Source organism: Natrix helvetica, assembly GCF_964273705.1.
Source record: "Natrix helvetica genome assembly, chromosome: 4".
Classification (NCBI taxonomy): Eukaryota; Metazoa; Chordata; class Lepidosauria; order Squamata; family Natricidae; genus Natrix; species Natrix helvetica.
The window spans coordinates 116,039,465-116,061,082 of NC_138550.1; the positions used below are offsets into that span (position 1 = coordinate 116,039,465).

General features: G+C 38.3%; 1 protein-coding gene across 1 annotated transcript in view; it reads left to right on the forward strand.

Annotated features, from left to right (window-relative positions):
• The window catches only part of PIEZO2 (piezo type mechanosensitive ion channel component 2), a 218,725-nt gene extending 204,312 nt beyond the window's left edge, over positions 1–14,413 (forward strand). Inside the window, exons 51-55 of the mRNA XM_081951908.1 lie at positions 77–249; positions 1,717–1,842; positions 3,771–3,850; positions 8,753–8,933; positions 10,510–14,413. Coding sequence (XP_081808034.1) covers positions 77–249; positions 1,717–1,842; positions 3,771–3,850; positions 8,753–8,933; positions 10,510–10,762 — 813 coding nt within the window. The 3' untranslated portion in view covers positions 10,763–14,413. The remainder of the gene's footprint in view (positions 1–76; positions 250–1,716; positions 1,843–3,770; positions 3,851–8,752; positions 8,934–10,509) is intronic.
• Positions 14,414–21,618: the final 7,205 nt, after the last annotated feature.

Sequence of the window (21,618 nt, forward strand, 5' to 3'; positions counted from 1 at the left end):
TAATGAAACTTTTGATGGAACGGTACTACATACAACAAATAGAGATAATTTCTTTCTTTTATTATTATTTTTAAAGGGTGCTTTACAATTTCTAGAAAACTATGCGATAGAAGATATAACAGTGGCTCAACTAGAAGGCAGTTCAAATTCTTTATGGACCATCAGCCCTCCTAGCAGAAAAAATATGATAAAAGAGCTCAAGGCAGATAATCCTGATTTTTCTTTGGTTATTTCATGGAGCATTCAAAGGTATATCATTGATAATATAGCGGCATATCACTTTGTTTGTCTGGATATGAAAACTGTTAGAAGTAAAATATGGTAAAGATTTATGATTGGAATAATCTCTTTTATATATAGAATAGCAATAATCATAGGCCTAGACCTCATGTAGCAAAAGTGATAAAGTTCATTATTAAAATAATTAGCACTGAAAGAATGTGGAACCCACCAGCTGTGTGAGATCATGATGATGCATTTTGAGCATTATTTACTCCATATAAAAACTGCATACTCCACAATCCTGAGATATGAAAAATTATTCTTAAATATTTATAACAGTCATTCTGTTGCCTATCTGTCAATTTGCCATCTTGTTTAATGACCAATTTAACTTAGTTTTAGTGCTAATGAATACTGTTGTAAGATTTTTTAATGGATGTCATAATTGTTTATGGAACACTTAGTGTAAAGGTTATTTGCACTAGGAGCCCAGTTTAAATATTTTACATTCCCAGTAAAAATATGCTACCATGCATCTCTGTTATCTAAGTGTGTAAAAGATGGGAAAAGTCAGCCTCCTTAACATAGAATCTTAGTTCCCGGAAAATTATTAGTATCAATTTATCCATTAGCAACAATTTTGGCAGTACTGTGGCAGCAGGAAACAAATCTGAAGTTAGTTTTATTAGTGAGAATAGAAGCCACAGCCTAGAGTAGCCCCATGATGAGATAGATGTCAAATAAATAAATATTATTATAACAATAATAATAACAACAACAATACCATTTTATAATGCCTTGGTAAGGCCACACTTGGAATACTGCATTCAGTTTTGGTCGCCACGATGTAGAAAAGATGTGGAGACTCTAGAAAGAATGCAAAGAAGACCAACAAAGAAGATTAGGGGACTGGAGGCTAAAACATATGACGAACAGTTGCAGGAACTGGGTATGTCTAGTTTAATGAAAAGAAGGACTAGGGGAGACATGATAGCAGTGTTCCAATATCTCAGGGGTTGCCACAAAGAAGAGGGAGTCAAACTATTCTCCAAGGCACCTGAACGTAGAACAAGAAGCAATGGGTGGAAATTAATCAAGGAGAGAAGCAACTTAGAACTGAGGAGAAATTTCCTGATAGTTAGAACAATTAATCAGTGGAACAGCTTGCTTCCAGAAGTTGTGAATGCCCCAACACTGGAAGTCTTTAAGAAGATGTTGGATAGCCATTTGTCTGAAACGGTATAGGGTTTCTTGCCTAGGCAAGGGGTTGGACTAGAAGACCTCCAAGGTCCCTTCCAACTTTGCTATTGTATTGTATAGTAAAACAATAATAATTGCAAGCGTTCATAGAATAGAGTTGTCAGTCAAATTAGCATTTCAAAATCTCCTCTATCTAGTGATTATGTTGAATATAACAATTAGAGAAATGCAGTAGTTTGTAATATATGTTACTGAATGATTAAATAATACATTTTTGTCAAATATTTATTAAAGAAATATCTCTCTTGGAGCAAAAGCAGAAACAGTCTCAGATAAAATATCTCACAATCTACCAGCTGATACAAGAAAAAAAATTGCAGCAATGATGGAAAATCCAAATCAACATATAAACCACTCTGTGTAAGTACTTTTTGATGTATTCTAAAATACATGAGATTTTATTTCTTATATAGATAAGTAGAAAAAGATCATGAGTGTATTATATTTGCAAATATTTTATATTATATAGGTGCCGTGATTTATTTCCCTCCTTCCTTCCTCAGTAGAAAGAATATATTACTTCACCTTCATGTTGGTATTAAATCCTTATATAATGGTCCCTAAATTGAACTAATTACTGAATTATAACCTTCTGGATAGCATTCTTCATTTATATAAATGCATATTAATCATCTGCCAAGGCCTTTAAGAAGAACAAATAACAAATCTGGAGTTACCTATAAAGAATGGGGGAAATATTACATATTGTGGCTGTTATCTTTCCACCCTTGTTAATCATTCAGTGTTTTTAACTGATACTATGTGCTACAGTATTGAACAAATACACTCATATATAGCCTTGGTTGTTTTTATTGTATAGTGCCGTGATGGCGAACCTATGGCACGCGTGCCACAAGTGGCACGCAGAGCCATTTGTCAGGGCACGCGAGGTGCTGCCCTGTCAGCTGGCCAGCTGAGTTCACCTTTTTAAAAGCTATTTTTTCTCCTTCCCCAGGCTCCAGAGGCTTTATAGGAGCCTGGGGAGGGCGAAAACAGCCTCCCCGGCCCGGGTTGCTCAGAGGGTCGTTTTAAGCGTTCCGAAGGCTTCAGGGACCGTCCGAGGCTTCCCTGATGCGTTCGGAGCGCTTAAAACGACCCTCCAAGCAACCCGGAAGCCACTTCCGGTTTGCTCGGAAGGTGGTTTTAAGCGCTCCAAAGGCTTCAGGGAAGCCTCTGGACAGTCCCTGAAGCCTCCAGAGGGCCTCCGGGGGGTCGGGGGAGGCTCTTTTCACCCTCCCCAGGCTCCTATAAAGCCTCTGGAGCCTGGGGAGGGCAAAAAAACCATGTAAAAATGGGGGGGTTGCGCGTTTTGCACGCATGCGCACTGGGGGGGGTCGCGCATTGCATTATGGGTGCGGCACGCCCGCACTCGACCCCCCTGCGCTCCCCCCACTTGTGGCACGTGAGCCAAAAAAGGTTCGCCATCACTGGTATAGTGCTATTAAAGAAGCAGAAACCTGTGCAAGTAATCCTCAACTTGCAACAATCTATTTATTAGCCATTTGAAGTTAAAACAGCACTGGAGAGGAAAAAGGTTTATGACCGTTTTTCATACTTATAACTAATGCAGCAGCCCCATGGTCACCTGATCAAATGTCAGACACAGATTCATATTTACGATGGGTGCAGTGTCCAGGGGTTATGTGATTACCTTTTACAACCATCTGACAAGCAAAGTCAATGGGGAAGCCAGATTCATTTAGTAATCAGGTTACTAATTTAAGAACTGCAGCAATTCCCTTAACAACTGTGTTAAAAAAAGGTCGTAAAATGGGACAAAACTCATTTAATAACTGTCTTGCTAAGCAACAGAAATGTTGGACTCAACTATGGTCAAGGACCACCTGCATATATGTCAAAATCTCTTTCAGCAATGTTTTTACTGTAGTTGGATCATAGAAAATCATTTAAAGAATTAGATGAATAGTTATCCATTCTAGAGTTTGTTTTAATAGAAAAATGTAACCCTTCTGATACCAATATTGAGAATACTTCGATGATGGGCTTGCTGTCCTCAAAATTTCACAATATTGAAGAGCAATAAATGTAAAAAGAAAATGAACATGGAATTTGCCAGCTGGGAAATTCTAAATACTTATAATTATAATAGTGACCCAATGTAGTGAATCAAATAGAGTTTTGGACTGGAACCAGAGAGACATGTTAAAATTGTGAGTCACTTATGATGCTGGAATGACTTTAACCAGTCATTGTATAAAAAAAGAGAGATCAATTATGACCATCAAATTGCTATTAAATATGCTTAAATCATGTTGTTCCTTACCTAGGATGCTTGCTGGAGTATATCCACATTATATCAAGGCACCTAGCGATAATGCTGCAAAGCCTATAAAACAACTTTTAGTAGGTATGAATTTTCAGCATTTTTTCAATTGATAAAATATTGTTTTGTAATTTATGAGTCTCTCATGTTGCACATTAAGGGGTGGGGATGAATCATACTTAGAAACAAATCAAATCAAATGTTTCATTTTGTGGTGCCTCAAAGGCTTTACAATACAATACAATAGCAGAATTGGAAGGGACCTTGGAGGTCTTCTAGTCCAACCCCCCCCCCCCCCCCAGGCAGGAAACCCTATACTATCTCAGACAAATGGCTATCCAACATCTTCTTAAATACTTCCATTGTTGGGGCATTCACAACTTCTGGAGGCAAGCTGTTCCACTGATTAATTGTTCTAACTATCAGGAAATTTCTCCTCAGTTCTAAGTTGCTTCTCTCCTTGATTAGTTTCCACCCATTGCTTCTTGTTCTACCCTCAGGTGCCTTGGAGAATAGTTTGACTCCCTCTTCTTTGTGGCAACCCCTGAGATATTGGAACACTGTTATCATGTCTCCCCTAGTCCTTCTTTTCATTAAACTAGACATACCCAGTTCCTGCAACCGTTCTTCATATGTTTTATTCTCCAGTCCCCTAATCATCTTTGTTGCTCTTCTCTGCACTCTTTCTAGAGTCTCCACATCTTTTCTACATCGTGGCGACCAAAACTGAATGCAGTATTCGAAGTGTGGCCTTACCAAGGCATTATAAAGTGGTATTAACGCTTCACGTGATCTAGATTCTATCCCTCTGTTTATGTACCCTGTGTTGGCTTTTTTGGCAGCTGATGCACACTGCTGGCTCATATTTAAATGGTTGTCCATTAGGACTCCAAGATCCCTCTCACAGTTACTACTATTGAGCAAGGTACCACTTATACTGTACCTGTGCATTTCATTTTTCTTGCCTAAATGTAGAACCTTACTCTTTTCACCATTGAATTTCATTTTATTAGATAGTGCCCAATGTACAACTTTGTCAAGATCCTTCTGCATCTTAATCCTGTCTTCTGGACTGTTGGCTATTCCTGCCAGCTTCGTGTCATCTGCAAATTTGATGAGTTCCCCATTTATTCCCTCATCCAAATCATTGATGAAGATGTTGAAGAGTACTGGGCCTAAAACAAAGCCTTGGGGTACTCCACTGCATACTTCCCTCCATGTAGATGCAGTTCCATTGAGGACTACACGTTGAGTTTGGTTGGTCAGCCAGTTACGAATCCATCTGGTGGTGATGCTGTCCAACCCACAGTCTTCTACGTTATCTAGTAGTAGGTTATGGTCTAGCTTATCAAATGCCTTACTGAAGTCCAAGTAAACTATATCGACGGCATTCCTCTGGTTCACTAATTTTGTCACTTTGTCAAAGAATGCAATAAGATTAGTCTAGCATGATCTGGCATTTGACAAACCCATGTTGGCTTTTGGCTATTACTTTATTTACTTCTAGGTGTTTGCTAATTCGTTGCTTGATTATCTTTTCCAGGATCTTTCCTGGTATTGAGGTCAGGCTGATAGGTCTAGAGTTTCCTTGATCTATTTTTTTCTCCTTTTTTGAAGATGGGAACCACATCAGCTCTTTTCCAGTCCTCTTGCAGTTCCCTGGTGCTTCAGGATCTCTGAAAGATATAGTTCAGTGATTCTGAGATCTCATCTGCCAGTTCCTTCAGAACCCTGGGGTGTAATCCATCTGGTCCTGGTGATTTGAACTCGTCTAGGGTAGACAGGTGCTCACTTACCATTTTCTTCCCTATTTCAATTTGTGTTCCTAATCTGATAGTTGTGGTGCTGTTTTTGATACGTTGGACTGTTTTATCCCTTTGTGTAAAGACAGGTGCAAAAAATGAGTTAAATAGTTCTGCTTTCTCCCTGTTGCTTGTTACCTTCTTGCTACTTTCTCCCAGCAATGGACCAATTGTTTCCTTAACCTTTTTCTTGTTTTTAACATGTTGAAGCTTTTTTTGTTATTTTTTACTTTTATGGCAAGCCTTTCTTCATTGTGAGCCTTAGCTTTTCTTACTTCATCTTTACAGGCTCGGGCTATTTGCTGTTATTCTGCCTTAGTTATGTCCCCCTCTTTCTACTTTTTATACTTAACTTTTTTGTCTTTCAATTTGTCAGAGAGTTTTTTATGTAGCCATGCTGGTTTCTTTTGGGAGCTGTTATTTTTCTTCTTCATTGGTATTGTGCTAGACTGAGCTTTTGTAATCTCATTTTTCAAAATTTCCCAAGTTTCTTGAGTTGTTTTCCCCTTGAGGATTCTCATCCATGGAATTCTTCCCAAGCTCTCTCTAAGTTTATTGAAATTAGCTCTCTTAAAATCCAAGACTCTAGTTTGACTTTGTTCTACTACTTGTGTTTGCATAATGTTGAATTCCAATATTGCATGGTCACTTGTCCCCAGGGTTCCTGTGGCTTCAACACCTTCTATCATTTCCTCTCTATTAGTGAGAATTAAGTCTAATATGGCTTAATTCGTCTTGTTCCCTTCTCTACTTTTTGGGAAACAAAGTTGTCTGCTAGATTCATTAGGAACCTGTTGGATCTTCCACTTGGTGCAGAATTTGTTTCCCAGTTGATGTTGGGGTAGTTAAAATCCCCCATTACTATTGTGGTGTGCTTCCTACATACCTTAGTTTGCTGACTAGCAAAAAGTTCATCTACTTCCTCTGCTTGGTTGGGTGGCCTGTAGTATAGACCTATGGCAATGTCATTTCCCCCCCAACTTTTAACATTGACCCAAATGCATTCAGGATAGTTCTCATCATTGTTGTGCTCTATTTTGTAGAGATGTGCAACTCCACCTCCTCTTTTATTTGGTCTATTTCTTTTAAATAATTTAAATCCTTCTAGCTGCAAGTTCCATTTGTGGGTTTCATCCCACCAAGTTTCTGTAATGGCAACAATATCGTATCTGCCCTCTTTTACTTGAATTTCTAATTCACCCTGTTTATTCCTCATACTCTGTGCATTGATGTATAGACATTTGAGTCCATTTTGATTGACCCTTTACTATCTACATAACCTGTGTTATGCATGACTGCCCCTATTTTCTTGCCACTTGTATGATTCATGCACATGGTATGGCACTCACTATTAAATGCTTGGTTTTGCTGGACAGCAGGAGGGATAACAGAAAGTGCTGACAAAATGCTTTTTTTTTTTTGCATCTACCACCTTTTAATAATTTATCTCCTATTGGCTTGATTAAAGAATAATAAGAGGGTTTTCATGACTTTGAGATAGTATTAAATGCATCCTTCATGGAACCAGGTTTTCCTTGTATTTAGTGGGGGAAGTAGCCTCTTCTCTCTTGATTTTATCACAACTTGCATTACAGATAGTCCTTGCTTAATGACCCTAATTGAGACCAGAATTTCCATCACTAAGCAAAATTATCATAAGGTGAATTAGCACATGATTGCATCATTTAGCGACAGCACCTCTGGTTCCCAGTTATGATCATTAAGCCAGAACCTCACACTTTTTTTGGCCATATTGTGCTGTACTCCATTTCAATTCCCCACACCTGCCTATCCCTGCACTTCATCACCACTACCTACCTCTGCCTACTCCTGTGAGCCCTACCTGACCTTCACTATCTTCTTCCATTGTTGACAAGGTGTGTCTGGCGAGGTAGCTGCTGGCCCTTCGTGAGACCTTCATGTGACCTTGCGAAGCAATGGGGAGGCCTTGTGATGCCATGTGAATGTCTTGTGCAGCATTCCAAAAGTGTCAGTAGCTGCTTCTTCTGGACACAGTTCATTGGCAGCATGAAGAAGATGGCAATAGTCAGCAGAGGGCAGAAGGGCCAGGAGGTGGCATCAGGGAAAGGACCAGTGGTGGGTTTCTAACTGGTTTACTACCAGTTTACTCATGCTCATGCGCGTGCTTGAGCACATGTGTAATGCCTCTGTGCACGCGTAATGCTTCTGTGCATGCACAGAAGCGTCCAGGCAGATGGGTGGAGCCTCTCTCCGCCACCACTACCGGTTCGGCCAAACCGGGAGCCACCCAACTTTGGTAAGGACAGCCAAAAGGATGGAGGGAGAGAGGAAATAGGCAGGTAAGGAAAGTTGAAGTGCATGCTGGCAGCTTTCCAAGCGCTCAAATTATATCACATGACCAGGGGTTGTAATTTGGAGGTCTGGCTGACAGTACATCATCATAACTTTGAATGGTCTCTAAACAAATGGTCATTACGCAAGGACTATCTACAGATTATAAAGCCTTGTAGATTGAAACAGTTCTGCTTGTGCAGTATTGCTTACAATCGAGGAAGTGATCTTGTTCAGCTACAGCACTCCTGTTACTGCAGTGGAAGGCAGCATGTTAGGAGAAGGGAGAAGGATTTCATTTGCTTCCTTTTATTTTCAGACATACTGATACAGGCCTTGATCAGACAATCTGAAGGCTTAAAAGAAGGATGGCTAGTTCTAGGTTTTCGGAAGATATTCTCTTTTATAGACACTAATCTACAGAGCTATACAGAAGTATATTTTGACATTAAGTTAATTCTTCACTGAGAACAGATGCAGTGGTAAACTTATCTCTAACATAGATTATTTTACAATTATGAAACATTTGTGTGGTGTGAGGTCATTGATTCCATATTTTTGGTGGAAAATTGAAAAAGTATTTTCTTGCTTCTCTGAATAGCTTATGGGTGTCCAATCTTTTGCCTTGCCTGAGCCGCATCAAGTGAAGAAGAATTGTCTTGGGCCACATATAAAATATGCAACATAATCAGTGTATATAAACACAATGTATATAAGCATATAAACATAAAGTTTAAAGTTTATGATCTTGTGGGACCACATTATTAGCTGTCCAGGGCTGCATGTGGCCCATAGGGTGCAGGCTGGATGCCTCTGGAATAGCTAATAAAAAGGATGGGATTTTTTTTGTTCCTTCTCTTCCTTTTTGTAGGTGGGAAGCGTAAAGATATCACTGTTTCACTCTCCAAAAATAACGTGTCCACTGAACTTCATGAATGGTGGATTTTAAACCAGAAGAACAAATTTTTGGAATCAAATAAAACTAGATTGGAACTAATTGTGTTCAGCGATAAAGTCAGTCCTCCCAGTCTTGGATTTTTGGCAGGTTATGGGTAAGCAAATACTTCATGTTAACGTTGTTGTGTAATATAAGAAACATTGTTTATGTGTTTGTAGCATTACTGTTTTTATTTACATTGTATTGAAGCAAACTTTCCTCACATGTGATCATCTGAAGGAGACTGCTTTCATTGCCATAATCTCCAAAAATCATGTCCAAATTATCCAGTGATTATGAATGGCTGAAAAAGATCAAGTTCTAAAGGCTGTAAGATAACTTAAAACCCTAGATGATAAAATATATGCAAAGAAGTCTGTCATAACTATTCTCATCAACTACCATACATATAATGTGGGCATCTATTCAGATGTAAACAGCTGTAAAGTAAGTCCTCTCACAAGCTTACACTGCTTTCAGTATATTCTGAAGGAATAAAGAAAGTGTTTAGATTCTGACTATTTGATTTATTACTGCTGGGCATCGGATCTCATGTTTCCACCGGACGTGGCACTGTTCAGCAGATATGGATCCATTTTGGAACATATACTCCAAAGAGCTCCAAGCCAGTCAAAATTGGTCCCCAAATTGCAGTTTAAACTGCATATTTTTCTAGTTTTTGATAGCAACTGCTCTCATATCTGTTAACATGTTTGGGCATAGGTGTCTCTGGTTTCATACATTTTAAAAGGTGATTGTTATCAATTCTTATCACATCACGTTTATCCTTATGACCAAGTAGAAGATCCTGTAACCGGATGCGAATATTAATGGTAGTTTTACCATCAGTAAAACAGAATCAGAAATTGGACTGAATCCAGATAGTTACATTTTAATGGAAAAATTTATTGGGGCTGAAAGCTCCCATAGCTAATTTATCCCACCAATTTGCAATATGGATTAAAATCTAGGCAACAGAGCATAATCCAGCCTACCTTTTTCAACATTAATGTGGGTGAAGGCTAGAAGCGCTTGAAAGCAGATAAGTGGTTTACAATTACAGTATATAGAAGTCACTGCCCCCCACCCCCCAATCAGAAAAACAAACATCATTCAGACCATTGGAGTACTCAAATGGGAAAAAGAGATGCAAAAAATTAACCAAGGGACTGCTTAAGACTTACAGTTGGCAATTGCTGATTTTATGCTCTACATATAGTCCTCAACTTACAACCATAAATGGACCTGGAATATCGGTTATTGAGTAAAACAGTCTTTAAGCAAGATGTCACATGACCACTTTATTTAGAGCTGCAATCATGAGACTCCCAGTTGCAGTTATTATGCAATTTTGTGGCTTATTAAGTGGACGGAGTCCCAGGTAAAGAGTGCAAAATGTCTTGGGGCGGAGAGAGAGACCAAGGTCAGGTGTGAATTGTGGGGAGGGGTTGCTGTGGACAAGTCCTTCAGCTTTGGGGCTGAAAATCTAAGGAAGATTTTCAGCTGGTCATGGGAGAGACCCTTGCACACAGCCTAGGTTGAGCCACTCCATCCATACCTTACCACTTTGCTGAGGCATTCCGTACCCCTTATCTAGCCATGCTGCATCTCTGCTCTAGGTCTGTCTTTCTGTCTCTTTTCAAATTATTGCCCATTTTAAAATGTTAATGTTCTTCTTTCATGTTTTGCAGAATAATGGGTTTATATGCTTCAGTTGTGCTGGTAATAGGAAAATTTGTCCGTGAATTCTTCAGTGGAATATCCCACTCTATTATGTTTGAAGAGCTTCCCAATGTGGATCGTATCCTAAAGCTGTGCACAGATATCTTCTTAGTGCGGGAGACTGGTGAATTAGAACTAGAGGAAGATTTATATGCTAAGCTAATATTCCTGTACCGTTCACCAGAGACTATGATCAAATGGACTAGAGAAAAAACAAAGTGATCTAATTGGAGCACACAGAATTTGGAAATTTTTTTTGAAAAAAAAGAAGCACAAAATTCACTTTTATAATTGGGAAGCATTTTTTTGTTCATGGAATTTGCTTGCTTCCTTAGAGGAAAAAATCTTTTTTTTTCAGATGCAACTATTATTAACATCAAAGACATTTTATTTCCAATTTAGTGAACAGCGTTATCTGCAACCACATCTAAGTTCATTCTAAGCAGAAAAAAGATATCAAAACAGAATATGAGATCTTTTGTCTGAAAAGAAATCTTGAACTGTGCAATTTGCTGTTTGACATCAGTGATTCTCAAGGATCTACAATGATCCAAGTTACTCATCTAGGAAATCCAAGGCAATTGATCACAGTTGGTGCTGAAGGCAATTTTATTATTTGCATTTCTAGGAAAACACATCTGTTAAAGACTAAATAGCTGTACAATTCTGGATGGGAAAGTTCGAGTGATATAATCATTAACTGCCTTATTTTATTTGAACAATTAAGGAAGATATTGAAAACATCAGTGACTTTACTCAGGAAAATAAACTTCAATCTTCAACTAAATGATAGTTACAGAGAAATATTGTGATGTTTTGGCTGGGGCCATTTTCTCCACCTAACAAGATAGATATTAAAAAGTAATGAAAAATAAAGAACATGGTTGAATCATGAGCAGCCTTTGTGGGCTAATCGTTTTCTTCAATCACTACAAATTGTGCTTTGCCCTATTTTGACATTTTAATGCAATGATATGACTTGTATTTAGCATTTCCTTCCAGTGTTTCAGGTATATCATAATGTTTACATATTCCACTACCCATTTTTATGTCCAAGATGTCTTTTTAAAATTCCTAAATTATTGCTATATGTGACACAGGCTGTTAGCAAAAGACACTGTAGCATGAATATTTAGTGCTGAAAAATAGTTTTGATTTGATGATTTAAAGCACACTGTTTCTTAAGGTGAATTAATTATAATTATTATATGGTAAGAAATTATGCCATCATTTCCAAATATAGTACCGTTAAAAGGTATTGGAAGTGCTATTCCCAGAGCATCATGTTAGCTAGAGATGATGGGAAAACCATAGGCTCAAAACAGCTAGAGGGAGCCAAGTTGGGGAATAATGGAATAACTGTAGTTTTCATTCCATACCGATTTCAAAGTTCTTGTTCCAAAGACCATCTTAAAAGTATTTTTCCTATGCTTGTTTACACTGAATGAAATTCTCTTTGTATAAATTAAATATGTCAAACTTGTGAATGTGTCCATTATCATTAAAAATGATCTAAATATTTCCTATATATGATGATGTAGTAAGTTTCAAAAATATATGACATTGTGGTAATAGCACAAACTAACATGAGAGTAAAATTACTTGTGTATTAGTTTGTTAAACTAAATGTAATATGGTGGTGATGCTTAGAGTTGACTGCTTCCATGAAAATATTGCTGGTACTCTGCTGTGAAAAATGACACATTTTGACACTGGGAAAGGTATACTGAAACAAACCATTTTAGCATACTCCAATAATAAAATGCACCATGACTGCCACTCACTCATTCAAACATATTTTAATTTCCAAAGAAACTATAATGAAAATGAACAGAATCAATAATGTATATGTTGACAATGAGGGGGGAGAAAGCAACTTGCAACTATTTTGTTATCTTCAATTGACCTAACAAAAATGTTGCCTTTTTATAGGCTTTTATTGTTTTCCAATAACAAGAAAATAATTACAGTGACTAAGCAAAAAGACTATCAAATTTATAGATGAAATATTAACTGATGTTTATCTTGCAGTCATGGATTCTCTAGGCAGGGGTGTCAAACTCACGGGCTGGATGCATCATGTGCAGGCCACGCCTATCCCAGCTTCGCAAAGGGAACAAATGTTACAATATATCACATGACGGCAATGTGATGCAACAAGTTTGACACCGATGCGCTAGAGATATCTGACTCACCAACCCTTGTATCTCAATGACTTTTTAAATAATTCTGCACAGCTATTTGAGAAAACTGTCACTGCATCTTACAAAATAAGATGGAGTCCATTAAACAGGCACCAATTAAAAATTGTTACCATAGTAAAGCATTGTATGCATTTTTCTTTCTTATTTTTTTTCTACTAAAACAAGGTTCTCCTGTGAATCCTGAAACAAAAAAAACACCTTTGCACCTGGTATCCAATTTCCTCATAGTGGCTAGGAATCCCACATCTCCAAAATAGCTGTGGCAACCTTCTTTCATTTGCCCACCAGTAACTATAACCAGAAGCACAGTGCTTCTGCCCTTGGAAGCTCCACTTAACTGTAGCTGAAATTCTCCATTTAAAATGTAAAATCTTTTTAAATTTTCTCCATTTAAAATTAAATCTTTTAACATCACCTAGAAACATGGCCGTCACAAAGCAGCTTTCGTAAGTGTTTTTCAGCCAGAACTTACTGGTAATGCAATCTATCTTAATTATCACCATCCCCATGCCCACTCCCCACATTCTATTGCTACTTTCTCCTCTGTGCAGTACTAAGTTTTGCAAGCTATTCCAATCTCCCCTCCTTTTTCTTGGACGACGACACCTTTGAGAACCATGTTCCGTTGCAAAAACAGGTGACTGAAGTTGTTTTTGTGTTACAATAAGAGTCTACTAATGCAGTCCATAACTTGATCAACTTCGATAAACATTCTTCAATACTGTTTTGACAATATTTGTTTAATTTTTTTGCAACTAGTACTCGTTTTTATTAAAAGGCAATATTTAACAGTGAGTCAAAAACAAGAAATCCATGTTGCTTCTAAAATACTGTCTACTAAAATGTATAAAACCTCCATGCATGCCTTATGCTTTCAAAGTGATGTATTCTGTAAGAGTGCAGTGTGCACCATAAATCTTTGAATCTTTCTGATTCGCAGAGTTAGCAATTAACCTCTACACCACCAAAGCAGATTCAATTCTTACATGGAATCCCACTTGCATGTGTATTGAAGGAATAATGTGCTTCTAAGTACTTTTTTTTTTTTGAATGCATATGTATCAAACATACTTTTTTTAAAAAAAAGTGTCAATCTTTTTAAAATACATATTGATGCAATTCACTTAGAAATGAGCTTCAATCTGTTCAAGAACCCTAGCCTTCAACAGGAAAAATGGATGGAATGCATTCCTCTTGCCACTGAATAAACAAGCCTACCCAGCCACAGCTAAAATTCTAATGCAGATTGTTCCGCGTCCAAAATCCTGGTGGGGCTTTAACAATTGTTGTAAACAATTACAATTATATTGAACATGAATTTGTAAAATGGAGGCAAAAGGAATGGCTTCCCTCTTCTCCGAGGCAACAGGAAACTCCAAGCATTGCATTTCTGAACCAGCAAGAAAAAGTAATGGGTTTTTTTTTCTGTAGTGCTACCTATTGTGGAATACATGTATTGCCATGAATCTTGAAGTTCACGTTGTATGAGAAAGAGCTTTATACAAGCTAAGCTTTCACATAAAGAGAAATCAATGTGATTGGCCCCTCCAGATTGCAGTATCTTTTCTATAAATATATTTCAAAGCAACAAATGCACTGTTTCAAGAAAAATTACAATTTAGTCTTTGGTTTTGATAATAACAGGAAACACAGTGGCAATGTGATGCAAAAAATGTGCTATTGATATTCTTAATCATTGTAATTATTAAAAAAATATCTTCTTGATTAAAGTTTCTTTTAACAATAAAATTTCTCTGCTGCTATTATTCCATCCTAAATGTCTTCAGTGCAGGAATCATGCATCACTGCACATGCTGGCCTTCTGGATAATAGGGTTCCCCCCCCCTTCAGTGCTAATTATTGAAGTGTGCATCAAAGATCTGCATATATGAAAATCAATATAGTGTTGGCATCAATGTTTCAAGTTCTGCATTAGAATATTTTTAGCTGTTTACTGTGATTTTTATTATGTCCTAGTAGTAGACTGTTCTGGAAACAGCAGAGTCAGGAGCTGATCTGGGCATCTGACTAGAGCAAAATATGGTCCTCCTCTGCTTTTTCTACCCTCATAATACCCTCTAGAGGAAAGTGTTGTGGTTGATTGTCACAAGGATCATTCATTGGAGATAGAGGAAATGCTTAGAGGACTCTTATCTAGCAAAATAATACCAACAATACAAAATAGCAGCTAAAGAAATTTATGTTTAGCACAAAGGGGGTGAGAATGGGGGAAAAGAAGGATTTTTTTTACCTCCATGGGGTGAAAAACAATCAAAGAACTGAATGGGATAGTTAAATGATGGGCCAACTGCAAAATAAGTGAGTTGTAGCAATAGCAGTAAGACACCAAAGATAAATTCCTTGTGTGTCCAATCACACTTGGTCAATAAAGAATTCTATTCTATTCTATTCTATTCTATTCTATTCTATTCTAGTACTTAGACCTTTATACCACTTCACAGTGCTTTACAGTCCTCTCTAAGTGGTTTGTAGAGTCAGCATATTGCCCCCAACAGTCTGGGTCCTCATTTTACTGACCTTGGGAGGATTGTAGACTGAGTCAACCTTGAGATGGTGAGAATCGAATTGCTGGCAGTCAGCAGAATTAGCCTGCAATAATGCATTCTAACCACCATGCCAGTGATGGCTCTTTGTTTATATATTTGTCTATATTTGTAACTAGTTATGTTGGAGTCAGATGATACTGGAACGTAATACTGAGGAGGGGTTTTCAAGGGTGAGTTCTCACTGTAGTGCTCAAGGTTGTCTTTGGGGAACTAATACCATAAGCAGAATTGCCTTTTTCTTTTCCACTCATCCCAAACTATGCCTAACACAAGCTTTCTGAGCATTTTTTTTTCTTTTTCTCCCTTCACTGTAAGTTCTTCTCTTACCTCTATGTCCTACAAACTTACGTTTGAAAGCCACTGTTTCATACTAGTTTCTTCCCTCCCTAGACAGAATTAGGATTTGTTTTTGTTTTGTGTTTAACCACAGCCATGACTCTTAATTTTTTTTTCCCCGGTCCGTAGTTCTGGTGTCTTTGGAGTGAAATGTTTAGGGCTCCCTTAAATTTAGGTTGGCTTTGGAAACCAACCAAAAATTATTTTCATCATGATTCTGCTTCAGCCTTTAGAAAGGAGGGGCAGGAGAGGGTCTTCTGAGAATCCATGAAGCTCAAATTCCAATACAAATACGGACTCCACACCCTTTCCTAATTAAAACCATACTGTGTATTTGCTGAAATAGACCAGAGACCACCCCGGACCATTTAAAAATGCATAATGTTCTTAGTACAATTCCTTTATAGCAGATGAGAGCCATAATGCTATGTTATATGGACATCAGGATGAACCATGTTTCTCCCTTAAGTCATGCATCACCCTTGATCTCATCAAGGCTCTGAAATACATATGGAGATAGTTTTGGTCTATATACTCGGGAGACAAAAATAGCATAAATGAACCTCAAAATTAACTTGTTTGTTCTATTCTGCAAAGTATGGTTTAAAAAAAATTTCCCATAGCATTTTTTTGGAGGGGAAAGATGCTGTCTTAACAACTTCCATATGATGCTACCAGCATCTTTTTTTCAGGGTGATTCCGCTCATGGAGACAAGCTTTTCCCTTTTATGCATAGAATTAGATAAGGAGGCTGAAACTGGTAAATACCACAATTCAAACCACAAGAACCTAGTTCAGTGATGGCTAACCTTTTTGTCATCGTGTGCTGAAAGCAGACGCACAGCCATAATGCAATGCGTGGCCCCCATGCTCCCTCCAACCCTGTGTGTGACCCCCCACACTCGCCACACCATCCCGTACATGCATGCATGACAACCACACGTGCGTGAGAGCCCCTGCACATGCCCTGCCCCATGTATGCATGCACAACCCCCACATCTGCGCCCTGCCCCTGCGCACATATCTCCCACAATTGCCCTGAAACCAGAGACCTGAAAACCAGCAGGCTGGCGGGAGGTGCATGCGTATGCACGGTGGAGCTGAGCTGGGGCAATGGCTTGTGTGCCCACATGGAAGGCTCTGGGTGCCACCTGTATCACGCATGCCATAGGTTCACCATCACGGACCTAGTTTGGCCCTTTAATTTTGTATGGTTAAACAGATCAATATTTTTGTACTTCAACCAGTTGAAACAATCATAGTTGAAAATGAAATAAATGTAATTTATGAAATATATTTAAAATGTACATAATTACAGGGAAAATGAAGCCACCTTATTCCCTTCTTTTGTAAATGATAGAGAAGACAATATATCCATCCATTTGAGTTCTCTGATGTGTTGTTATTTTTAACACTGAAATAAATATACTGTATATTCTCTAGGCTTGGCCACACGTGCTTATGGAGCTTTCAAGTTCTGCAGTAGCTATAGATGTATTTTTGAGATTTCGAGCACCATCTATAATTGCAATTTGTACTGATCTAAAAGAAGGACGCAGAATTTGCAGATGGAATTCATGTAAAGCCACCCAAAATTCTTGAAAGGTCTTCTGGAACCAGTGGCTTTTAGATCTCTTGCATCCTGCATCCCAGAAAACTGTTAGAAACTGCAGAAAATAATCTCCTAATAACAGCGCCAAGCACATATATGTGACAGCAAGCTTTGTGTTTGTTTTGTTTTTTTGTTTTGTTGTGTAAAACATTTGGGAAGGTTTCATTATTGGACTGGGGCTATTTTGTTGTTGTTCCTATACAGACATTCCTCAGATCTGGGAAGTTTGGATTCCTTTCTCAAATGCTAATTCTATATTCTTAGTGCCAGATCAGTAGCAAGCATGATTGGATTGAAGTTCATACAATATTGGTTGATATTTTCACAGCTTTATAAAATTTATCTACCAGCCAAAGTCAAGGCTTTATGGGATATAGTCAGAAAAGTGAAATAATACCAGAGATTCAAGGAACCAATAAAAACAAGGGCAACTCTCCTTACAATTGACTTTTGTTCTGTTTTCCAAACATTCTGAGGATAAATTAGCTCTGTTTATAGGTCAAATCAGAGGCAATGGATTTGTGGGTGGAAACATTCACATATTTTACTCATCAGTGTCAAATCCTAACTTATCCTTGCAAGTGGACCTGGGGGACACAGACCAAATTTTTTATAAGTCCCAATGGCAACTAAACTAGTTGCATTCAATTGTAACTATTAGGAGCTCCACTGGTTTCAATGTAAGTAATTGTTTATCCTTGTAATAACCTGCTGTTGCTTTCACATCATTTGATTTGATTTAGACACCGCTATAAATTATTTGGAAGATCTGTAGAAACCTCCAGGCACTAATAAAATAACTATTCACGCATTGCCATTTGCAGTTAATATTCAGCATTGCTCAATTAGGGAAAAAACATTTCCTTCGGAAGCACATAGCTAATGAATTTAAACTGAGCATTCGTTAAATTGCAAAACCAACAAAACCACCAACATGAAGAAAAGACACACTTTTCAGAAAATGGTCAAAGTTGACAATTGATTAATTGCATGACAAACCCAGAAGGGGAAAAGAGTACCTCACTGTCAGCAGCATTTCAAGTTGAAACCACTCAAATATATCATCAGTGATCCATAATACCACACGTAAGGAACGGTGAACAGGGGTACATGTATGGCCAATACGGCATGAGTGCAGAGGGGCTGGGAGAGAGGTGGGTGGGCGGTAGACAATTATGTCAGCAATTTCCAACCTTCCCTATTGGCTTTCTGGGGAAGCCACCAGGGATTGAGGGGTGCTACAACAATAAGTGTGAATGGTTTGCCAAGCACCAGATTGCAATCATGACCACGGAGTGCTAGGACTCCCAGAATTCTGAGAACTAGTCAGAGTAGCCACAATCTTAAGAGTAATTTCAGGTACACTGTTCTCAACAATCGATCAACAGTCAAATAATATAGTTAAGAGGAAACTATTGTTTTAGATCTCTCTGGCCCCTTTCCAAATCGACATTCTGAACGTTCTTTTCCTGATTTCCAAAAGTGAATATTTCTTTTTAACTTACATGTAACCTTTAATCCAGGATAAAGGGAAACTGTCCCAGCATAATAAAACTTGCTCGTCCGAAGGTTCTTAACATCAAAAAAGATTAGTGACAAGCAATTTCCTAAGGCGTTTAAGAAAGAAAGTATCAATTGAAGGGCTAGGAGAGGACCCAGCTAGTTAGAGAAGGGAGGTAGGTCTTTAGCCATCAGCTGTCAGGTGCAAGAAACCAGGAGCCAGAATAGAGTTCAAAACTAGAGTTTATTTCCTGCTATATCTTCATCTTCTTTTAATGACCCCATAATCCTTTGCAGGATGGAGTCTGGGCAACTGAATGGAGCTGAGTGTTTACTGGCTGGCTGCCTCCTCCTGTCGCCAAGGCAGAGTTATATTCAGCAATTATATTCTCATCGTGCCCAGAGAGAAATATCTGCCTCTATCTAGGATTGAACTCACAGCTTCCTGATTGTGAGGTGAGAGCTCCACCTCTAGGCCACTGCACTACACTATTTCCTGCTATATTTACACAAGAATCTGATCTACTCACAGTCCAGGCAAATTGGCCACAGATAAAGAGTCAAAAGACTTCAAGGGCGGGGGACTGGAATTAGGTCTCTTGTAGGAGCAAAGAGACTCCAAACTAATGACGCATTTGACCCCACCTTCAGGCTCAGCCTGGTGATCTCCTACATTGATCTTTGATGTTTCTTCTGCCTCTTTGAAGTTGGGCAGCTGTATGGAGCCAATTTGGCATCTACTCCTGGAGAGGATTTCCAGGGAGCCAATCTGTTCACCATCTCTTTTTTCTGCCATAGCTGTTGGCTCTGCTTTTACAGAGCTGTCTTGAGCGTGTGTTGCTTTCCCGAAAGTCCATTTTGGTGGTAAAATTTGTTACTACTGTATTAGGGCAGGTTTTTATTGTCAATGTTTGTTTGGGAATTATGATAACAGGATTGACTACTATGCTAAAGATTATTATTATTTCTATTTAGTATTAGTCAGAAGTTTATGTTTGGTTTGACTGAGTGGTGAACTACATAATTAGTGTCCCTTATTTTTTGAGAACTTATAGAAATGAGTAGTTTAAAGATTTCTCAGGTTTCGTTATAAAATTTAATGTGAGAGTTAGCATTAAGGAGAAGTTTTATGATTGACAGTAGTTCGATTTTTTAGATAAAGGGCTAAGGTTAAATACTCATGTACATACACTTTATTGGTGTGACTGAGTTAGAATTAAGGTTTGGATTTCTTAAGATTTGTAGTAAAAAAAAAGGTGAAATGTAAAATTAGGGAACCATCTCACGCTCTGTAGTAATTTGGGATTTATGTTATGATTTTAATTAATTGCTCTGATGCTTATTGGAATGAAGATGAGATTCAGATTGGTGTTAGGAATCCATAAAGCCAGGAACGCTTGATGTCTTCTGTAACATTTACAGGATTAGCTTTTTTTTCACTGTTAATTGTCTTGGTTTAGTATTACTTTATGCTTATGCATTGTTTATGTAGTCCATAAGGGCCTGACCATGCGGGCCTCTGGGAGAGATGCAGAGGCAATTTGTTTCTTGGCAACTCTTTTTACAGCAATATCTCCAGTCTGACATTCCTGTTGCTTTATATTACTGTACTGCATTTTTCCTTTTACTTTCTGTTCCTTATAGTTCACTTACTATAGTTTCTTCATTGATTGAAGCAGTTAATATATTGATCAAATAAATAAAATATTATTTGTAAAATGTTGACATATCAGGTGATTGTGTTGCTTATTTCTGTTCCTTGAAAACTACTGAATTATACAGCTAAGTGAAATTCCCAGAACACAATTGCTATTAAGTCACATCAACGATCAATATGACTGAACACTGTAATTGTATTTTAATGGCTCATGACTGACTTCACTTAATAGCAATCAGATCACTCTTAAGTCTTCAAAGGGGAGGCTTTTTCTGCTACTCATTTACTATAATATAGTTGGGTGTGGTTTTTTTTTTCATATTACAAGGGGGTTCCAAGAGGGACGCAGTGGCTTAGTGGCTAAGATGCTGAGCTTGTCGATCAGAAAGGTCAGCAATATGGTGGTTCAAATCCCTAGCGCCACGTAATGGAGTGAGCTCCTGTTACTTGTCCCAGCTTCTGCCAACCTAGCAGTTCAAAAGGAAGTAAAAATGCAAGTAGAAAAATAGAAGCCACCTTTGGTGGGAAGGTAACAGCGTTCCGTGTGCCTTCGGCCTTTAGTCATGCCAGCCACATGACCACAGAGACGTCTTCGGACAGCGCTGGCTCTTCAGCTTTGAAACGGAGATGAGACCGCCCCCTAGGAGTCGGGAATGACAAGCACAGGGGTGTCCAAACTTGGGAACTTTAAGACTTGTGGACTTCAACTCTCAGAATTCCCCAGCCAGCCATGCTGGCGGGAATTCTGGGAGTTGAAGTCCACAAGTCTTAAAGTTCCCAAGTTTGGACACCCCTAGACTAGCACATATGTGTGAGGGGAACCTTTACCTTTTGCTATTGATACCAGCAGAAGGCCATTCCGCTGGGTATGTGTTGCTGATCTTACCACAATCTATTTGCTATGTCAGATATAAATACATATAATACCTCCTGGAGGTTTGAAAATTCCAAAAATATCAAGGCTACTTTTTAGTGACTAAAATGGGGATGAACAATAGTCACAGCACCATCTTATGGCCATAGTTATACATTTTACTGAAAAGGTAAAGCTAAGGAAAATTGCTGGATTGCTGTACAAATGTCAAATGAGGGACATTATTTTCTTCTGCCAAAGATACTATCCTTTTTAGCTATTAAACATTCCAAACTATTTTCAAAGTTACGGTCATAAACCACAGGCGACTTCAAATGGTCTACAATTA